The sequence below is a fragment of the Eublepharis macularius genome, chromosome 10 (assembly GCF_028583425.1).
Source record: "Eublepharis macularius isolate TG4126 chromosome 10, MPM_Emac_v1.0, whole genome shotgun sequence".
NCBI classification, from domain to species: Eukaryota; Metazoa; Chordata; class Lepidosauria; order Squamata; family Eublepharidae; genus Eublepharis; species Eublepharis macularius.
Genome location: NC_072799.1, coordinates 69,143,047 through 69,163,766, shown reverse-complemented (window position 1 = coordinate 69,163,766; position 20,720 = coordinate 69,143,047). Strand labels below are relative to the sequence as shown.

The 20,720-nt window shown below is 43.4% G+C and overlaps 1 protein-coding gene across 1 annotated transcript in view; it reads right to left on the bottom strand.

Moving 5' to 3' along the window:
• Positions 1 to 20,720, bottom strand: part of GALNTL6 (polypeptide N-acetylgalactosaminyltransferase like 6) — an 802,779-nt gene that overhangs the window by 444,141 nt on the left and 337,918 nt on the right. The window contains exon 3 of the mRNA XM_054990605.1: positions 6,461 to 6,599. Coding sequence (XP_054846580.1) covers positions 6,461 to 6,599 — 139 coding nt within the window. The remainder of the gene's footprint in view (positions 1 to 6,460; positions 6,600 to 20,720) is intronic.

Below are 20,720 nucleotides of genomic sequence, written 5' to 3'. Positions count from 1 at the left end.
TAGCTGGAGTTTTCCCTTGGTGAAGCAGAACCCTCTCTGACCTTGATGACTGGCTCTATTGTGCTAATTAGATTAATTACTTATAATGATGGGTGGAAGTATTCCTTAAAATCTACAGAGTCAGTACAGCATTTTTTTGAGACAATTCATATTCTGTATTCTAAGAAAGCAACTGGTTCAATTGCTCCACATATTAGGACTGAATATTTCTCAGTGCTCAAAGCACTTGCCTATTTTTAAAAAAACTTTAATTCAGATCTATTGTGTTCATTATTTAGGACAGACCGTATAACAACATATAGGCTAGGCAATAGTTTGTAAAAAAGTGGAACTAGGAATGAAAGCTGCCATTACTCAGGATATACAAAGTCATTTCTTTTGTGCCACTTTCATCTGGTCAAAAAGGATAATAAAATCTGTACAAACTATCTGAACAGAGAAGATGGTGGATAGGGGGGAAATGATGCAATGATGTGCAAGCGGGCAAAGATGGCTCTATCTTGTCATTGGTTTCCAGACTCTTAAAAGCTGTTCCGTCTTCAATATCAGAAAAATAACAATTTTACGTTTATGAGTGCTTCTGTATAAATGGTATTTCTGGCTTTGTAAAGTAATGACTTGAGACCCAGGCTGGAATTTGTTATACTTACTAAGCTACAAAATAAGCTGAAATAGAGATATCCAGCACTGCAGCCCTGAATATCTTTCTTTGTTGAGATGGAACCACACATCATTAAAAACCAAAACCCAAACACAGGCAACTTTGAAAACAAATACAGTGTTGACTTCCATCCTTGGCTCTTCATAATGGGTAGTATACCTAAGTTATCTCATGCCATCGTCATATTCCAACAGTGCAATCCTATTCTGAGTTACTCCAGTCTAAGCTCACTGATTTCCGCACAGTAACTCAGCACAGGATGGCACTGTGTTTTCCACTCGGTCCAGCAGAAGGCAATAATGTGGAACACAGTGTCATCATGAGTGAAGCTATGCTACCAATCCTGGAGGTGGGGAAGGAGGATCTTACTACAGACCATTTTTTCAGTGGCTACCCTGTACTTCTCATAAGATGTAGCTCTACCATTTGTAGAGGACTGATGCAAAATATGACAGGAAAAGAGGGCCAAACTTATATGTAAGATACTGGTATTTCATGAATGATCTTTCAAGCACTTTTCTCCTTTTATAAGTAGCTGTACAGGACCCTGACTCAGATCAAGACCACAGCCTGCAGAGGTTTGGGGTTTTTCCAACCCCAAATGGCCCCATATATAGTGGGATCTGTATGTTGCCCTAACAGAACCACAGACAGCTTAACTCCCTTCCATCCACATCCTAGTCATGAAACAAATTAAATCCCTACACACTTATTTTTAAAAAGAAAACAACACTTGGGAGCTCACTTGCGGAACTGCCAGCATCATGTGTAGCTTCCCTGAACCCTTCAGTCATATGATGGTCAAAAAACGTAAATAGGTGGTAATGAGATAGCTAAGAAAAATGTTTCTGGAAGCATAGATTACACTTTGGCCAGGATCTCCAAGTAGTGTTTTTTTAAAAAATACCATACTCCCAGACAGTGTCAATTGATTTTGAAGATCCCTTCCATTGGTTGTTGGGGGTTTTCCGGGCTGTCTTGCCGTGGTCTTGGCATTGTAGTTCCTGACGTTTCGCCAGCAGCTGTGGCTGGCATCTTCAGAGGTGTAGCACCAAAAGACAGAGATCTCTCAGTGTCACAGTGTGGAAAAGATGTAGGTCATTTGTATCTACTCAGGAGGGGTGGGGTTGAGCTGAGTCATTCTGTAAGAGTTTCCCAGGGTGTGGAATGCTAATGGCGGGAGGCTTCACTGAATCCTGAGGCGGTTCTTTTGCATATGGATTGGTGCTTGATGTGCTAATCTTCTCTGCAGGGCTATTGTCGGGTGTGGAGTGTTTTGTTGGCCTGGTGTTTTTCAGAACTGGAGCCCATGCTCTGTTCATTCTTAAGGTTTCTTCTTTCCTGTTGAAGTTTTGCTTATGCTTGTGAATTTCAATGGCTTCCCTGTGCAGTCTGACAAAGTAGTTGGAAGTGTTGTCCAGTATTTTGGTGTCCTGGAATAAGATACTGTGCCCTGTTTGAGTTAGGCTATGTTCAGCCACTGCTGATTTTTCAGGCTGTCCAAGTCTGCAGTGTCTTTCATGTTCTTTTATTCTTGTCTGGATGCTACGCTTTGTGGTCCCGATGGACAACACTTCCAACTACTTTGTCAGACTGCACAGGGAAGCCATTGAAATTCACAAGCATAAGCAAAACTTCAACAGGAAAGAAGAAACCTTAAGAATGAACAGAGCATGGGCTCCAGTTCTGAAAAACACCAGGCCAACAAAACACTCCACACCCGACAATAGCCCTGCAGAGAAGATTAGCACATCAAGCACCAATCCATATGCAAAAGAACCGCCTCAGGATACAGTGAAGCCTCCCGCCATTAGCATTCCACACCCTGGGAAACTCTTACAGAATGACTCAGCTCAACCCCACCCCTCCTGAGTAGATACAAATGACCTACATCTTTTCCACACTGTGACACTGAGAGATCTCTGTCTTTTGGTGCTACACCTCTGAAGATGCCAGCCACAGCTGCTGGCGAAACGTCAGGAACTACAATGCCAAGACCACGGCAAGACAGCCCGGAAAACCCCCAACAACCATCGTTCTCCGGCCGTGAAAGCCTTCGACAATACATCCCTTCCATTTCTAAATGGTTTATGATATACCGCAGAAGTCTGCTATGTAAAGTCCCGTTATGTTTACAAAACTAGTCTCAGCCTTTAACCATTGGATACTGATTATGCATAGAGGAGTAAGACATTTAGTATGAAACTTGCTTTTGCCTTCCATTTTTTCATTCATAATTCTCATAGAAATCAATGACAGATACCTATTATATAACAACATTGCAGCACTCCTGGATGGCGGCAACCTCTGCTTTGGCCGGGGCCATAATTTGCCTCCTTGAAGGAGGGGGAGGCTGCAGCGTTCCAGGTACACCAGTGGGGCAGAGCTGCACAGCCTTAGTGGGCTGCTCCATCCCTTGGCATTCAGTTTGCCTTGTACTCGGCCTACCCACCTCACCCTATTTCAGTGTCGGTCTAGCCAGCCGCTGTTAGCGGAACCAGGTAGGAATTTTTTCTTCTTTCCCACAATTGGCAATCAGGTCAGGCACTTTTCGTCTACCTTGCACTGTCAGAAGAGGGAGATAATTGGCCAAGGTGGATTGATTCCATGTCCCTGGGGCAGGTTAGCAGGGACAGGAGTGGGCCGGAGCCTTAGTATATCCCCATTGGTGAAGAATTGTCAGGAGCAGCTGGCGGCTTCATGGCCCAGTTGCGAGGACAGATGCCCTGGGGACCCCTGGATGAGCCAGTCCTTCCCCAGCTTTACAGCTACATTGGGGAGCTTTAAGGGGGTGAACCACATCACCTGGCCAGGCTGGGCCCCAACTGTACAATGGATGGCTCGCACCCAGGCCATCAGGTGGCTTGCACCGACAGGTCAGGGCAGAGGTCTGTAGTGACCCCAGGGCCCGACCTGTACCACCAGTTAGTTCCTTGCCAAGTTGAAGGATTTGTTGTTGTATTTTATAAGGCACCCCTTTAGTTCCGAATCCTCTTCATTCTGACTGGGGGGGGGCAATGTTATTTGCTATTAATATTTTATCAAAATATGTTTCCATGGCTAAAAGGGTGTATGTTTAGGATTGTACTGTAAATAAATCTGGGGATTTTTAAATATCATGCTTATTTCAATGGTCACAATTTTTGTTGGGAGTTAATTTTTGCAAACTGTCCTATGCATCACCATGGTTAGGCTGAGTATGTATGATTAGCCCAATGTCTCCCAGTGAGCTTCCCCAGCAGACTGGGGATTTGAATCTAGGCCTCCCAGATCCTGGTATGACATTTTAACCACTATACCATGCTAGCTCCAAATTAGAGTTGCCAGCTCTGGGTTGGGAAATTCCTGGAGATTTGAGGGTAGAACCTTGAGAGTGGAGGGACTTTAGTGAGGTATGTTGCCAAAGTCCGTCCTCTGAATCTGCCACTATCTCCAGAGGAACTGATCTCTGTCATCTGGAGTAGAGATGGGCACGATCTGCATTACGATACAAAAAAAACCCACGATAATGTCAATGTTTCAATCGTGACCTGGTGGATCGTTGTCTTCCATGGCAAACGATCCAGCAGTCGGGAGGAGGCTGGACCGGGGCGATCGTGATAGGATCGGAAAGCTAGACTTTCACGTGCCAATAATCTGTTCCCCAGGCAACGGAGGCAGGGGAATGCCTGAGCTCTGTTTGAAACTTGATAATATTTCTCCTAGTGAGGAAAAGCAAACAGTGGCTTCCTGAGAAAAATATAAGCAAAGTGATTGAGAGAGGAAGGGGTTAAGAGAGAGAGAAAACAAAAACCCCTCCCTTTGCTTTGAGAGCAGCTATCAAGCTGTTTTGCACTCCTCTCCTGAGTTCGTTCAGTGCTGAAAGAGTTAACTGAAAAGAGATATCTCACTCCTCATGGCTTCTCAGCCCAGTGCCTGGTTTTTGCAAGAAGCTGGTATGTGATTTGATGTTTCATTTGTGTTTTTCATATTTAAAAAACCATAGGATCCACGAGGATCCATGTGGATCCTGGTTTTACTTTCTTCCAGTTTAAAATATGCGTTTGGAAGAGTGGCTGTTTGCTTTTAAAATTGGGTGGGGAGGAATGGATTCTATCCCTGCTTTTTTAAAAAGCTGGCTGAAACTTGTTGACGAGGTCTCTCTCTCTCTCTCTATTTGGAGAGGCAGGGACGAGTTAAAAACTCCCCCCCTTCTGCTCTAAGTGCGTGCGTGTGTGTGTGTGTGTGAGAGAGAAAACGCTGGGTTAAAAACTTTCCCCCCCCTCTGCTCTAAATGCATATGTGTGTGTGTGAGAAAGAAAATGCCAGGTTAAAAACTCCCCCCCTCTGCTCTAAATGTGTGTGTGTGTGTTTGTGTGTGTGTGTGTGTGTGTGTGTGTGAGAGAGAGAGAGAGAGAGAGAGAGAGAGAACACCGTGTTAAAAACTCCCCCCTCTGCTCTAAGTGTGTGCATGTGTATGTGTGTGTGGGGGGGTGCCCCTCCGATCCCAGATCCCAGATCGGAAATGGGACTTGATCAGAGTGAATCGGTGATCTGGGGTTGTCACCAGCATGGATCCACAATTGGCTTGATCGGTATTTTTTTTTGGATTGTGCCCATGTCTAATCTGGAAATCTGTTGTAATGCTAGGGGATCTCCAAGCTCCACCTGGAGGTTGTCAATTCTACTCAATACAAAGCTAAAGGGAGCACACAAGCTCAAGAAGTCACCAATACTCAAAAATCATACAATATAATTCACCACTGTATTTATATACATATATCATGAAGTCCCGAACCTACACAAAAAATGAAACCCAAATGGTTGGCTGATGAAAAATCCCAAGGTGGGAACCAACGTCCAATATAACCTCCCACATATGCGGGGTAAGTTCACAATGGTTGGTGTCCACAATTTGTTGATGACAGCACCAATGACACATGTCTTATTTCCATAGGTTTGACCTCCAACTCACAAAGGACAGTGAGTTGGAGGTCAAACCTATGGAAATAAGACATGGATAAATAATGGCCTGAAGAAGATATTATATTTGAAACGAGTGAAAGGACAAAGAGACCGGTGTAGCTCTTTGCCGTTGCCGTTGCCATTGACTTCAGTGAACGCAGTTGCTGCAATTTTCGGTGAACTGTGTCGTTGCTGCTATCATCAACAAATTGTGGACACCAACCATTGTGAACTTACCCCGTATATGCGGGAGGTTATATTGGACATTGGTTTCCACCTTGGGATTTTTCATCAGCCAACCATTTGGGTTTAATTGGTTATGTAGGTTCAGGACTTCATGATATATGTTTATAAATACAGGAATGATTATCACTTTGTATCCCAGAGTATCTGGAGCAACATTTTTGCCTTTTGAACAACTAATATCCGTTGGCTCCCCATCAGTGCAACACATCAGACAAAATGGTTCAAAGCACAACAAACTGCCCCATTATTTTATGTAGATAACAAAACTATCATAAAATAGTGAGAGACAGAATGAGGTATCTAATCATCTTAGCTACCACTTGGAATAGATTTTTGTCATCCAAGTCAAAAGCTTGCCAATGTTGACTTTCACTGTTTCTACCTCTGCACCTGCCTACTGAAACCTCATATCCCCTCCATATTGGAAGGCTGAACAGTGCTCGTAGCGATCTCACCATCTTCCTTTGTTCCTTACTTCAAATGGATGTAAATGAAACAGAACAACTAGAGCTACAGCAGCCCATGTTATAATTTTCTGCTCGATCTGAACATTTCTCCATATGATTGTAAACTAAGCAGAGGCATGCAGCAAAACAGTCAATTACTTACTTTGGATGTCGAATGTCTGGCAACGAGCGCTCCAGGGCAATGTTGTTGCTCACAAAAATATTGAAACCATTTTCCCGGTAAGCAGCATCATCATTGTCTTCTTCTGTGAGAGGGTATGGCTTTCCCTGTTCTCCTTTCCCTGGAATGGTAGGGGGAAAAAAATAGTCACCAACCACAGGTGTCCAAGACTCCAGAAGTCATTCACAGTTTGCATTGCTACTGCTACTGCTACTGCTACTGCTACTGCTATTACTATTACCAGGGATTTTTTCTGGGAAAAGAAGTGGTGGAACTCAGTGGGTTGCCCTCAGAGAAAATGGTCACATGGTTGGTGGCCCTGCCCCCTGATCTCCAGACAGAGGGGAGTTTAGATTGCCCTTCGCGCCGCTTGGCAGCGCGTAGGGCAATCTCAACTCCCCTCTGTCTGGAGATCAGGGGCAGGGCCACCAGTCATGTGACCATTTTCAAGAGGTTCCGGAACTCCGTTCCCCAGCGTTCCCCCTGAAAAAAAGCCCTGACTATTACTATTACTATTACTTACTATTACTATTACTATTACTATTACTATTACTATTACTATTACTATTACTATTACTATTACTATTACTATTGTTGTCGTTATGCCTTCCACGCTGAGACCCAAGATAAATTACACAGTGCAGGTGAAATACAACATAATTAAAAGCTAGGACATTCAAGGAGCAATATATAATAATGAACCACAGTTAGGACATTCAGTGAATAGGCTGCGGTAGCAGACAAATTTGAAAACAAGCATAAAGCTGAGTACAGAAAGGAAATCATTCAGTCGTGTGGTAGATAACATTTTGGCAAGCGTATTATCAGTAAAGACCAAAGTAAGAAATGGGCTCATGGCAGCACACACACAGGTTCCACCATAAAGTCATGCCAATAGTTTTTTGTTTGTTTATGTATTTATTTTATTTATTACATTCGAAGTCTGCTCTCCCTGCAAGCAGGCTCAAAGAGGATCACAACAATTAAGATACATAAAAAAATAAAACACTGGTAGCATAAAAAACAAATTACAGTTTGTTAAAAAATTCTAAGTGCAGTGCACATATTGCACAATCTCATCTTCAGTCATTTGGGCACATAGGATAGGGTGGCCAACTATTGAATCAACAGCAGAATCAAGGGGGCACACGCCCCCCCCCTTGGTAGGAGACCGGTTGCGTAATATGCCTGCCTCAACCCCCATAAGCCTGGCAGTACATCTCTGTCTTACAGACCCAGCAGAACAATAACAGGTCCCGCTGGGCCCAAGTTTCCACAGACAGAGAGTATCACCAGGTTGGTGCCAGGGCTGAAAAGCCCTGGTCCTGGTCGAGGCAAGGCGAATCTCCTTGGGGCCAGGGATCACCGGTAGATGTTTGTCTGCTGAATGAAGCATCCTCCGGGGAATATAGGGTGCACCAAGGAACAGGCAGCAGCATAGTTCTGGATAGGTAAACAAAAACGTAGGCTTCACCCTTGGACACAGCCAGGCTTAGAGGCCCTCTTGCTTCACACCAGGCATGTCACAAAACTTTTTCTGTATACCATTTCTTGGATTGATTTTATTGTTTCTGTTGGCTTTCCTCAGTGGTGAGTGTCTAAACCGTTCACTCCCTTGGAAGATGTCAAAACTAAAATGATGTAAACATTTCAAATGAATGAATTCATTTCTGCAGTAGCCGTTACCAGCTTTGTGTTGAAAAGTTAGAGGATTCAGCACTATGAAAGAGTTTCTCTGTCAAATGGCTTATGTTAATGAAGATATCAGAAGGCAATTAAGCAGTATCTTCTGTTAGCCAAAAGTTATCTCATCCCAACCTGCATGTCAGGAGGAGGGGAAGTCTCATTATAACCCCACTTGTTAAGGAATACATTAAAATGCCAGGTCTTTCACACTGGGCTGACTTCCAGTATCCATGATGCCGCTGGCTGCATTAAGATAACGGAGGCTGGATTTTATTTGAGAAGTGGTGAGAGTGTTGAACTCGCATCCAGAAGACCCATGTTTAAATCCACACTCTGCCTTGGAAGCTTGATGGATGACCTTAGGCCAACCAGACTAATCTACCCTGCAGGGTAGTTGTTGTAAGGACAAAACAGAGAAGGGGGGGAAGTATTGAAAGATGCTTTGGGTCCTTATTGGGGAGAAAAAACAATGGGTATAATTGTCTAAATAAATAAGTAAATGGGCTGGGATTTATGCACTGATATTTTAAAATATATAAAATAAGACTTTAATGAGAAAAAAGTGCTTTCTCTATTTTCTAAGGTTTGCCAGTTGCTTCTTTGTACAGAAGGGAAGTCTTTGAGCATTCTGAACAATAGTATTTCATTTTCTAAACAGATTACTCCTTCTGAAGGTGTAATTAAAATAGCGTTGCCAGCTCCAGGTTGGGAAATTCTGGAAGATATGATGGTGGAGTCTGGGAGAGCAGGGCTTGGTGAATCGAAAAGGTTGCCAGTGCTCTGCTGGGTACGGAGAATCCCTTGCTCCCACCTTCCATCCTCCACCCCCGCTTACCTAGCCAGTGGGGTGAACATGCCTCCTGGGGTGCACTCCTGGGCCACACAGTGTGCTTCCACGTGCTGCAGCAGCCCAAATTGGCCTGAATTGGGGCCAAACCGGCACATATTATGCTTGAATCACCCTGGACGAGGATGCTGCAGAGTGCAACAGCACTCCCATGCTCTGCAGTGGTCCAATCCAGGCCAAATCAGCTCAAATCGGGCCTGCTTCAGACTAGATCGGGCCCAAATTGGCCTGGATCAGGCCTGATTTAGCCTAGGTTGGGCTCCTGTTGTTGCATTTTCTTCCATGGACCAACATGGCTGCCTATATTTTTGTCAGCCCTAAAATGTATTCCACATTCTGCAGCAAAATAACTGAGTACTGCTGTATGAATTACTGTGTAATCCTAAGGAGAGTTATGACTTTAGAAGAGTCTAACACTCTTAGTTTGCAGTACTGTGAATATTTACTTGGGAGTAATCTTCATTAAACTCATTTAACTTTGACAGAACACCCACAGGACTGAAAAGTAAATAAATTATTTCAATTTAACACGCACATATTTTTTGAGGAATTTACTCTTTCGCTTCTGCTGTTCCTGGGAAGTGAAAATGTGATACACAGCACACTGAAGAACTGCCCCTTGAAGATTAGAAATCTTGCACCATGACATTCTTGCTTTTTACAAACATTGCCTGCATACTGTTATTGCTACCTTATGGGCTACCTAAAAGGCATTTTAAAATCAAATGATAAAATTCAGATGCTGAATTCTGTGTCTCCCTCACCAATGATCAAAACGAGAAGGAAGTGGGGAAGACCCTGGCCATAGATGCCCTCTGTCCTCCCATCCCCAGCTCAGTCACAAACACCTCTGGCTCTCCTTTCTGTCTGCTGCTGCAAAACACACCCCTTCCCAATACATCTTTGAGTTGACGTATCTTCTTTGTCTTGCATACCTCTATTTCTCCCTCTCCTGCTGGCTGCATGAACATAACTTTCTATTCTAAGAGAAGAGGAGGCACAGCAGGATCTTATTTTGCCAAGTGGCAGAGCAGATGGTAACCCATCAAGTGGCCCAATCTGGTCCAGGAGACCATCACTTCGAGAATCCTATTTTCAGGTGAAAACAGCAGATGCTCCAAAAAGTCTTCTTATTTAAAGTATCTTGATTTGTAACACTGTAATAAAATCATGCATGAAAAAAAATCTGAACATCTAATTCAGACCTGTTTAGATCAATAAAATAATCCTGGATTTTTTGGGAAAAGTTTCAGCCTAAATTAGAAATGATTCCTCATTTACATCACAGCTAGCTTGTCGTTTCTGTTCATAATGAAAAATGTGTTTCGAAATGCAGCTCTCGCATAGCCAGAAGCTATTGTAGATCCTAAGATCATGACGACATTCTTGCAGCGACTCTCACTTAACTGCGAGGAGAGGCACCAGAGCAGAAAGCACTTATTTACTGATTACAGAGCACTGCTTTGCTACACAGAGTGCTAGCTTCAGTTCAACAGCAGGTTTCCATTAGATTTTAATCACACAAAATAAGCCTTATGTTTTAATAATTCCGTCCTGGAGGCTTTGTTGTTCTTCAGTACATATTCTAGGCAGAACTCAGGCAACAGCTATCAAGAAATTTGATCAGCCGATACAGCAAGTGTGAAACATCACAGCACCATCCACTTGTATATCTGCTTGAAGGCTGTGTTCATGAGCCCTTCCCATACCTGATCCATTTAATCAGTCTGTTTATCTTACTATATTTATCCATATAAGATGTCATCATGCTATTTTCTAAGTGGTGAAAATGTAGCCATTTCCTAGAGATAATATTTTCATTTGTGGGCTTCTCTTGACATCCATGAAGTGTTTTTATGTTTATTGCTTTTCCGGCCGAAGCCATAAGCCATACAAACACCAATGAAGTGTTTTTAATGATGATGATGATGATGATGATGATGATGATGATGATGATGATGATGATGATAGCAACAACAACAACAACACTAACAACAACAAAACAACAACAACAACAATAATAAATATTACAATTCCTGGGGATGCCAGAGTCAAATGACTAAATATAGAGATCTGGCAATAGAAACCACCCAACTATGGAAGAAGAATGCAACTAGTCCCCATTGTCATCGGGGAACTTGGAATCATCTCAAAAAACTTTGCAGCCTTCTGACATAACACCTAGAGAACTGCAAAAGATGGTGCTACTTGGAACAGCGTACATATTACGCCAATATCTGGTTGATAATTAGGTCTCCGGTGAAAACTTGTATCAGCTTAGCTAGGCCAATCAGTAACATGTGACCTCTGCTTATTCTTGATTGTGTTTCAAATAATTCAGATGATGATGATGATGATGATGATGATGATGATGATGATGATGATGATGATGATGATACAAGGATACTTAGGTCTCCGGTGGAAACTTTTATCAGCTTAACAAGGCCAATCAATAATAACATGTGACCTCTGCTTATTGTTGATTGTGTTTTGGATAATTTGAATAATAATAATAGATTTATATACCGCCCTTCAGGACAACTTAATGCCCACTCATAGCAGTTTACCAAGTATGCCAATATTATCCCCACAACAAAACACCCTGTGAGGTGGGTGGGGCTGAGAGAGCTCTGGAAGAGCTGTGACAGACCCAAGGTCACCCAGCTGGCTTCAAGTGGAGGAGGGGGAAATCAAACCTGGTTTTCCAGATTAGAGTCCCACCTCTCCTCCTGACAACTACACCAAACTGACTCTATTAAGAGAAAATCACCTGTAACGATGCACAAACAGTTGGGAAAGAATCTACACCACTAGAGACTCATCAATCAGACCCTCCATACTGTCTTAGCTTTTTGGAAATGTGTGGTTCAAGTTTCCCATTAACTGAGCAAGACCAAAGAGAGGGAGGGAGAAAGCAAGAGAGAGTGGTGGAGGGAGGTATGTGTTGTGTCACCTGAAGATTCATTAAACACTTAGCAGATCTAGAATGCACAAAATAGGATTAACTTTTAGTTTGGCATTCAAAGTCATTATTATGTCTAAGTAATATCCTGGACAAATAAGTATTGCTATCATGCATACTATGCAAGTTAAAGTCCAGGTGAAGTGTGAGCATTTCATAAAGCACTGCACATTTCTTTCCATGGGTTAGCAAGAGGTCTTCGCTGGGACTGTAATGTTTATTGTGTGGGACTGTAATGCATACTGAGTAGACACTTTCCAGATGCCAGAAGAAAAGGCCATTGAGGAATTGAAGGTGAAGAAAGGTTTTTGGAAATCACTGGGGAGCAGGTTACTTCCATTCACTAGGTAATGATGGTGATGCAAGGAGAGACTTGGACTGCCTATAGCAGAGCTAGAAAGAAAGCAATTACCTGGAACAGAGGGAGCAGCAGTCAGTCAATGAGTCTGAGGGTAGCATAGTGATTTCTTCCAGTGACTTTGAGTCTCTCTACATGAGACATCTGATACATGAAGAACATGTGTCAGAAGATGCAATGTTAGCCAGGAAGAGTAGTTTAAAAAGACAGAGCTGGTGGCAGGGCAAAGGTTTTGCTATACACTAGAGCTGTGTGTGGGGCTGTGCAATGCCAGAAGGGAAACTTCAGTCCATTATAACCTCTCCAGGTCCAAGCTCAGCTCTGGAAGGCAGGTTCAGCCCATTTCTATTCTTTGCTGCCCTCTGGTTGCGATCCCACACAGTTTTAGACTGGAGAGGTAAAATTGACAGAGCCTTCAGGGAGGTGAAGATGAAACTGATAAACCCTCTGTGGAGCGATCTCCTCCAGCTCTTTTTTAAACTATGCTTCCCAGCTAACATTGTGTCTCCCTACACTTGATGAACACACACTGAGGCGTCTCATGTAGAGAAACTCTTTGCCAACCAGCATAGTGGTCAGACAGAGATCTGGGCAATCCAGATCAGATTCTCATACTGCTGTGGAAGCTTGCTGGGTGTTCTTGATACAGATCTTTTCTCTCAGCCTAATCTACCTCACTGGGTTGTTGTTGTGAAGATAAATAGAGACGGTGAGAATGCTGTTGTAAGCTATTTGGGGTACCTATGAAGAAGAATGTGGTATATAAATATCCCAATAAATAAAAAGAATAATAAACTTCTCCCAATTGAAGGAATACAGCAGACAAACTATATGACAGAGACCAGATCTCCAGAATCACCAGAATCTAGGAGGATTCTGATCTGTGGTGGTAGTATTCCAGATATTACTGCCTGCAATTCCTACTTCCAGGTGGTAGACAAATGGTGCATGAAATATAAGGCTTTTGGTTTGAGCCATTAGCACTTCATAGTAGAGTAGATCAGGGGTCCCCTACCCTTTTAACCTTTGGGCACCAGCGGACAAGTGGAATAATTTTTTAAAAATATACTGAGAATGAGGAGTAAAAGAGAAAATAACTCAACACTGGGTAAACCTGCAGCTGCCATCAAAACAATGTTAATCTTCACAGCCAATAAGATCTCCAATGGCCAATCATTTGGCCTCGCTCACTTTCTAGAAACACTTGGAAGGTGCCATGTTGGTGGGTCAACAAATTGAAGAGAATGGTCTCTAAGCTGAACTATACAAAAAAGGGGGACCCAAGGTCCAAAGAGACCACCAACTAGTATAATATATTATTTTTTAAACATTTTTAAGAAAGTGCAAGTGTAATATGTACAAAAAATATTAATACTTTGTAAATAACACTACTGCCCAAACATTGGGTCTACCACATCAATATTCTATAACCAATGCCAAAAATATCTCAGGTTTTAGAAAATACATCCATAGAAACATTCATAAGGTCTATCTCAATCCTGATAGTAACAAGGTAAGCGTAGATGTCCAAATCCAAACAGGAATAAACTTTGTTTCTTCTTCTCATAGGCAGAGTACTCCAGGAGAAGCAGATGGAAGGAGGATCTCCTGGGCAGTTGGCAATGGGTGCACTAGCCTTGACTACATCCCATTTTGCATCGCTTTTTCATGCCAGACATGTTCCTTCTCAATACAATCCTAGTAAGCATTGATGAGTTCCTTCCTAATGGTCATCAAAAAATATTAAAAAATAATATATTATACTAGTTGGTGGTCTCTTTGGACGTTGGATCCCCATTTTTTGTATAGGCCATGTTGGTGGGTGCCAAGGTGTGCATGGGCACCACATTGGGGAGCCCTGGGGTAGATCTATCCAGCTCTTCTGCATTTGCTTCTGTAAACCTCCAGCTACCCCTATATTAGTAAGCTGTTCTTCCAGGTTGTGTTGGCATTAGACAGATGGAGTAGCTTCCTCTGCTCTTTCTTACAATGCTTAGTGTGCGTTCAAAGTGTTTCTTATACTTTATCCCAGTAAACCTTATAACATCAGTGTGCACACCAGTTGGTGAAGGGAGCCATTCCAAAAGAAGTGTAAGCGTTTAGACCCCTATATGGCTCCTGGTATGGTTGGCATTCCTAGAATTAAGCCAAACCAAGAGGTTCTAAGCTGCACTTATGGCAGAGTCTACCCTGAGGGTTGAAGCTCTCTATTTCCCCCCTCATTACATGTAGCCTTTTGTTTGTATTTATTTATTATTATATTTATATTCTGCTCTCTCTGCAAAGCAGGCTCAGAGCAGATTACATCAGAATGGAAATACAGGTACCATAATAAAATCACGTGCAGTTTATAAAATTCTGTGGCACTCTCATCGTCTTTTCATCACCAAAACCCATGGGGTAGGTGGTGAAAGACAGATATTACACAAACTGAGGGCCATATCCCCCCCCCTCCCCGGCAGGAGGCTGGTCGAAGAAGGGGTGTCCTCCCACCTCAACCACTTTGTGGAGTGCCTTGTGCAACACAGCATTTTCCCCAGTGCTAGTACAATGGCAACTGCAGGTGCCCTGAAGAAGAGGATTAAGTCAGCTCAAGTGTCAGGGAACCAAGAGCCATCCAGTAGTTTGTAACTCACTGCACAAGGGAGAATTGGACAGTACGTTTGCAGGTATCTATGCTTATGCAAGTTTACTGAATCCAGGGGGCTTACTCCTCCTGAGTACACACAGAATTACAGTTTGTCAAAGAACTGTGCTAGGGCAGTGAAGTAGAAGTGGGCTTTTCTTAGAATTTAACACAGTAAAACACAGTTTGTAGGCATGGGATAGATGCTCACTGAAAAAATCTGAACAAAAGCTGTTTTTGTCTATAAGGAAGACATCATGTACAACGGAGAGACTGAAAGCTTTCTTGTTCAATGTGCAGGGGAAAAAAGGAAAAGGAATTAGCAAGATTGGAACATTATCCTCTCAACCTGATATAAGCATACGGCAGCAAAAGAAAATGGCATTCTAGCAGTCTGAGTAGTGCTGTTGCCAGGTATGTTCATCACTGAGAACAGAGCAAGTTGGCTCAAAAGAGAACTCCATAGAGAAGTCCACAGAAATCCTTTAAAGGTACTGTACTATTTGCTTTCACTTGAAGCTCAGGAAAACCAGAATATGATTGGCCATTTTGAAAGGCACCTTATTTGAAGCAAGATATATATTTTTACTTTCTGAAATTAGCAAAGAACAGTTTAGAGAAAACGTTTTTTTAGTCAAGTGAGACCTTTTAGTAGCTGGCTGCGCGCCCACATGAGCAACTATTATGTGCGAGTCAGGAATAAATGGGTTTGGGCCAGGTCAAATTCTGCAAGACTGCAGGAACATTTTTAAACTTGCAGAAAGTATCCAGGAGATTCCCAGTTTACAGGCTGTAGTTTTCATGTTAATAGACAAGTGTCACCGTACAGGTAGGTGATTATGGGGAAATAGGGGATCCGTGGCTGCTTGGCCTTCCTTGTCTACTTCTGTGATTCCACCCAAGACCCCGGAACTGGCAAAGGCTTCCTGTGCAGACGGAGGAGAAGGTTTTTTTCCCCCATGTATAATTTTTATTAATAAATTGCATTATACAGCTATGATATTACATTTTACAATTTAACCTTTTTAACAAATAAATATTTATAAATTTTAATCAACACACAATAAGGATGAAATTCAACTATTTATAACATTACTATATTTAACCTCTTCTTTAAGTAGTTATGGTGTTTACTATAATTTCTATAATATGAAACCTTAAAGTATTACTTACGAACTTATCAATGATTGAAATTATTTTAAAGGGGGTTGAAAGTCGTTGAGTGTTTCCAAAAAGTCTGTTTTGTTTGGATAATGCTCAGCCGGATATAATTTATCGTTTCTTTTTTCTAAAATAAAATGATCCCAGATTTTCATAAACCATTTGTCTGTCGTTGATAAATTGTGTGATTTCCAATTTGCCACTATTACACTTTTAGCTGCAGCTAATAAGTTAGTTATAAGATCTCGTCTAATCCTAGGGATTAATATGCTTTCCCATTGATCAAGAAATAAGAGGGGGGGAGGTATAATCCCACCTTGTTCCTCCTCTTCTTCTGTTCCCAAGTCTCTCCTCTGCAGCCTGCAGATGACTTGGAGGAGCTTCTTCCCTGGCCTGCCATTTGGCCCCTATATAGGCCTGGGTTAATTCTGCATAACATATACTGAACAGCCTACTCTGACATCCATCATCTGTTCTCTGTCTGTGTGATAGCCTGGCCAGTCTGGCCCAGCTTCTACATACAGCTCCTTAAAGGGGGTCACTGGATGATGTATAGGAGCTGTGTATTGCCTGGTCCAGTGATGCCAGCCCTCTTGCTGTCAGAGTGGCCATAGAGGTGGTTGGCATCCCAAAGGGTCAGGACAGGGTCATGGCGAACTGCTGTGGCCTAGCTAAGTCTAGGAAAAAGTCCCATCTCAGGGCCAAGCTACAAGTGATGAATGACACTTGAACGGCAAGTGGATTGAGTGGAGCGCAAGTGAACAGGGAGAAATACCACTTGCCATTCAAGTGTCATTCGTCACTTGTAGCTTGGCCCTCAGTCACAGAGATGATAATAGGAACTGTGATAGTGTATGTCTATTCTTTTTCTATCTTTACAGTTTGGTTTTTACATCTTTTATTTTTAATTGGTTTTCCATTCTATATTTTAGAGCAAAATATAGAAGTACAGAAATACCAAGAGCTACAGAAATACCTGCTCTGTCCAAAGGTCAAGCCCCCATGTACAGCTAACATGCCATGCTGGTTTTTTTAAAAAAAGTCCTGTGGGAGAGAGGGGATAAAGGGTATCCTTTGGTTCCTAGGCAAGCAGCAGGTGGGTAGTGGGTTGATAGTAGGGTTCCCAATCTTCTGCTCCCAGCCTCCACCCCTTGCCCCCACGCACATGGCTAGTGGGGGGAAAGGTGGGGGAACAGGCCTCCCAGGGTGTGCTCCCAATGTGGCACAATGACTTTCAGGAGTGATGACATCATGCAGGCCACAGGAGTGCTCCCAATGCTTTGTACCAGGCCAATTTGGGCCCCAAATGGGCCAACGGTTTAAGAAAGGAGCCAGATGTCCAGTGGCACCTGGGAAGCTCCAGCTGTGGCCAACTCCCCGCCCCTCAGATTCACTGCTATTAGTAGAGTTGGACCTGGAGTGTTGTCCATGTGTGTCTGGGGGGGGGGGGTGCCACAGAGGGCTCCCATTCTCTGACAGGCATCTGATAAGACTGACAGAAAACCAATGCATGAAGAGAGCAAGGTTGATGCCAGGTGGGAGGATGTGGAGCAATGTCCTGGGATCTCTGGGGCTCCTCCACTGTGAGGCCAGACCATGCTCCCTTTTGCTGTTTGTAGAGGTGGGAAGGGACTTCAGGAATATGGGCCGTTTTCACATGTACCTCGGGATATTGTGCAAACTCATGGCATGAAGCATCTGAGGATTGTGCCGGGAAATCACACAAGGAAGACACTTTTATGCCATGAGTTTCACGCAATCTTCCAAGTACGTGGCCGTGTGAAAACGGCCATGGTGAAGGGGATGGGATGACGCCCCTGGAGCAGTTTTTCTGGTCCTGCAGGCCACCATTCCCCTCTGGTTAGTGTCATTCTGGGACCGGAGCATGGCTCTCAGGGTCCACCCCACATTCTCTTTGCATCTTTCTGAAGCAGAGATGTGTATCAATGGAGCTGCTGCAAGTCAATGAGCATTCATTGCTCCCATCACATCCAATGGGCTTTCCAATCTCTCTCATGGCTTCCAATAGGCATTCCTATAATTTGTTTCAGAACCTGCCACCCACTCGCCTCTAAGGAGCTGCCTCTCTGAGACTTGGGGGGGGGGGTGTTGATTCTGAGTGCTGGGGGCTGTGGGTGCGACCTTCACCGGGTCCCGCTGCCTTTCTGGTCTTATTTTTCAAAAAGGGGCTGTATGTTTCTCAGAACAGTGGCAGCAGGGGAGGAGTTTGCAAGTGAGCAGTGCTTCAGCCACCAGCCTGGTCCTTGCCAGGAATGGGGGTTGAATGACCAGGTGGGTGGATACCCTGTCCGCACCTTCAGTGACCCTCCACCAAAGGGCAGGACTCCTCTTGAGGCATGCACCTGTGTTGGGGGTGCAGCAAGCGTGATCGCTGAGGCCTTGCTGCCCTGTGCACCTGCTCTCTGCAGGGCAGAGGAGTAGCATTGGCAGCGTACAATGGCAAACGTGGCCTGGCCTGCAAACTGACTACACCATTCTCTGCCACTCACGGCACTGTCAACTGCAGCCATCCTGCAATTGGTGGATTCTATCAGCATTGCCCAAACAACTACGGAGCATTCTCTCCTGGCTACATCTTGCTGCTCTCGGTGGCTCTTCCACTAAAATCCTTAGGGAGCGGACTAGTGGTGCCACAGTTATGTGGGTGCGAGTGTGCTGGTGTGCCTCAGGACTGTGCTGTTAATTGATTAAATCACTTGTCTTTAACGGATATGTTGTTTACGCTTTGAACTGCTGTATCACTACGTTTCTTTATCAGTCTTTGGACACAATACTACCAAAGTCTAAGTAATTCTAAATCTCATTAACTTCATCATAGAGATCATACAATACAGTCCTAGTAAAATTTCCTCACAAGTCATACTAATTTCAATGAACTTACTTCCAAGGAAATGGAAATGGAATCACAACCTTAAGCACGTGCTTAAACATTTCCTTTTGAAATAAATGACGAGGGACTTCATAGAGACCAACTTTGTAGGATCATGCCACAGTGTGAAGGAAAGATCTTTGGCATTTTAATTCCACATTAATATATGAACACATCAGACCCCAAATAGTCCAAATAAATAAACAATGGTGCCTTAACTCTCAAGTCCACTTATTAAAATCCCTCCTTAATGATTAAGAATTATTTCCAATGGTCTACTGATTAAACTGATTAAAGTTATTGACACTAACATGTATGTTTGTGTACTAATCTTTTTCAAAATACATTGTCTAGACTATTGTTTTATTTCCTATTTATATGGCAATAACATGTTATTCGTAGGTGATTATTAACAGATCTATAAATCCTTCTTTAAAAACCCTTGAACAAATAAATCAATACATGAACCATCAACAACACTTCAGCTGTTACAATGGCAGCATGATTATATTTTTGAGAACAAAAAAGGCTTAATCTAACCCCTAATACTCACACATTGTAATGTTAAATTGGAAAACAGAAGTAAATGCCTCCGGTATAATGTGTCCAGTGTGTCTGGAATGCCAGAGTGTGCAATGGGTGATAAGGACCTCTACATGTTCCAATATTAGTCACAGTGCTATCATTGCTCCAAAGAACCTGTATTCTCAGCAGCATGCTGAAACTAATCACAGCTTTGTAGCCTGGGGGTGGGCAGTACATCTTCTATTTAGCCTATCTACTTATCACCAAATGCCACAACTGCTAGAATGTTCCCCCCCCCCATTTAACATAAGAACGGACTGGCAGTTGGCTAGTTTCCAGAGCAAAACCTTATAAACAGCAAACAAATAAGCTTATGAAAAAAACACACAACTTATCCCAAACATTATAAACATTTGTGGTTTGACTCAATCAGTGCCTGACCTGCCAGTGATGGAATCCACTACTTGACCAAATAATTCGAAGAAATTCAGCTTCCTGGAAAGATTGGGGATAGAAGTTGCACTGTTTAAACAAACACAGAAGCCATTCAAAGGAAGGCGTGCATTTTTGTAGCAAAATGTCTACAGTAGTTACAGACAGCACAAACCCAATCCAGAAGAGTAGAAGCCAGTCTGTCTCTGATTCTGAATGAAAGAAATGGCCACACAAAAGATTAAAGGTGCATGAATACAGCTTGAGAAAAATATAAAATACTAGCAATAAGGCCTGTTGTTTGCGAAAATACAATGGGCCCTAGCAGTGCTTCCCTCCCCTTGCCTCCTCACACGGCATCAGTCAAGGGGGGATCAGAGAAGAGATCAGGGGGCTCCCTCCTCCACTAGCCCTTTGGCTGCCACTTGGCTTGAGCATGGCCCTTCCAAGGCCCTGTGGAGGTGGCAGGGAGCCCCACCCCCAGCGGCTGCAGGACCTTGAAAGGGCCTCGCCACTGTGCTGAGCCTTCTTGCAGTGGTGGCAGGCTCCTTGGGCACCACGGCAGTGACGGTGGCCTCCTTGGGCACCACAGCAGCAGTGGCAGGCTCCTCCATGGTGGTGGTGGGCTCTTCTGTGGTGGCAGTGATGGGCTCCTCTGTGATAGTGGTGGGCTCCTCCACGGAGGTGGCAGCTGGCTCCTTGGAAGCCCCAAGGCAGTGGGAAGGCCCTGCAGTCCTTCCTGCAGCTGTGCTGGG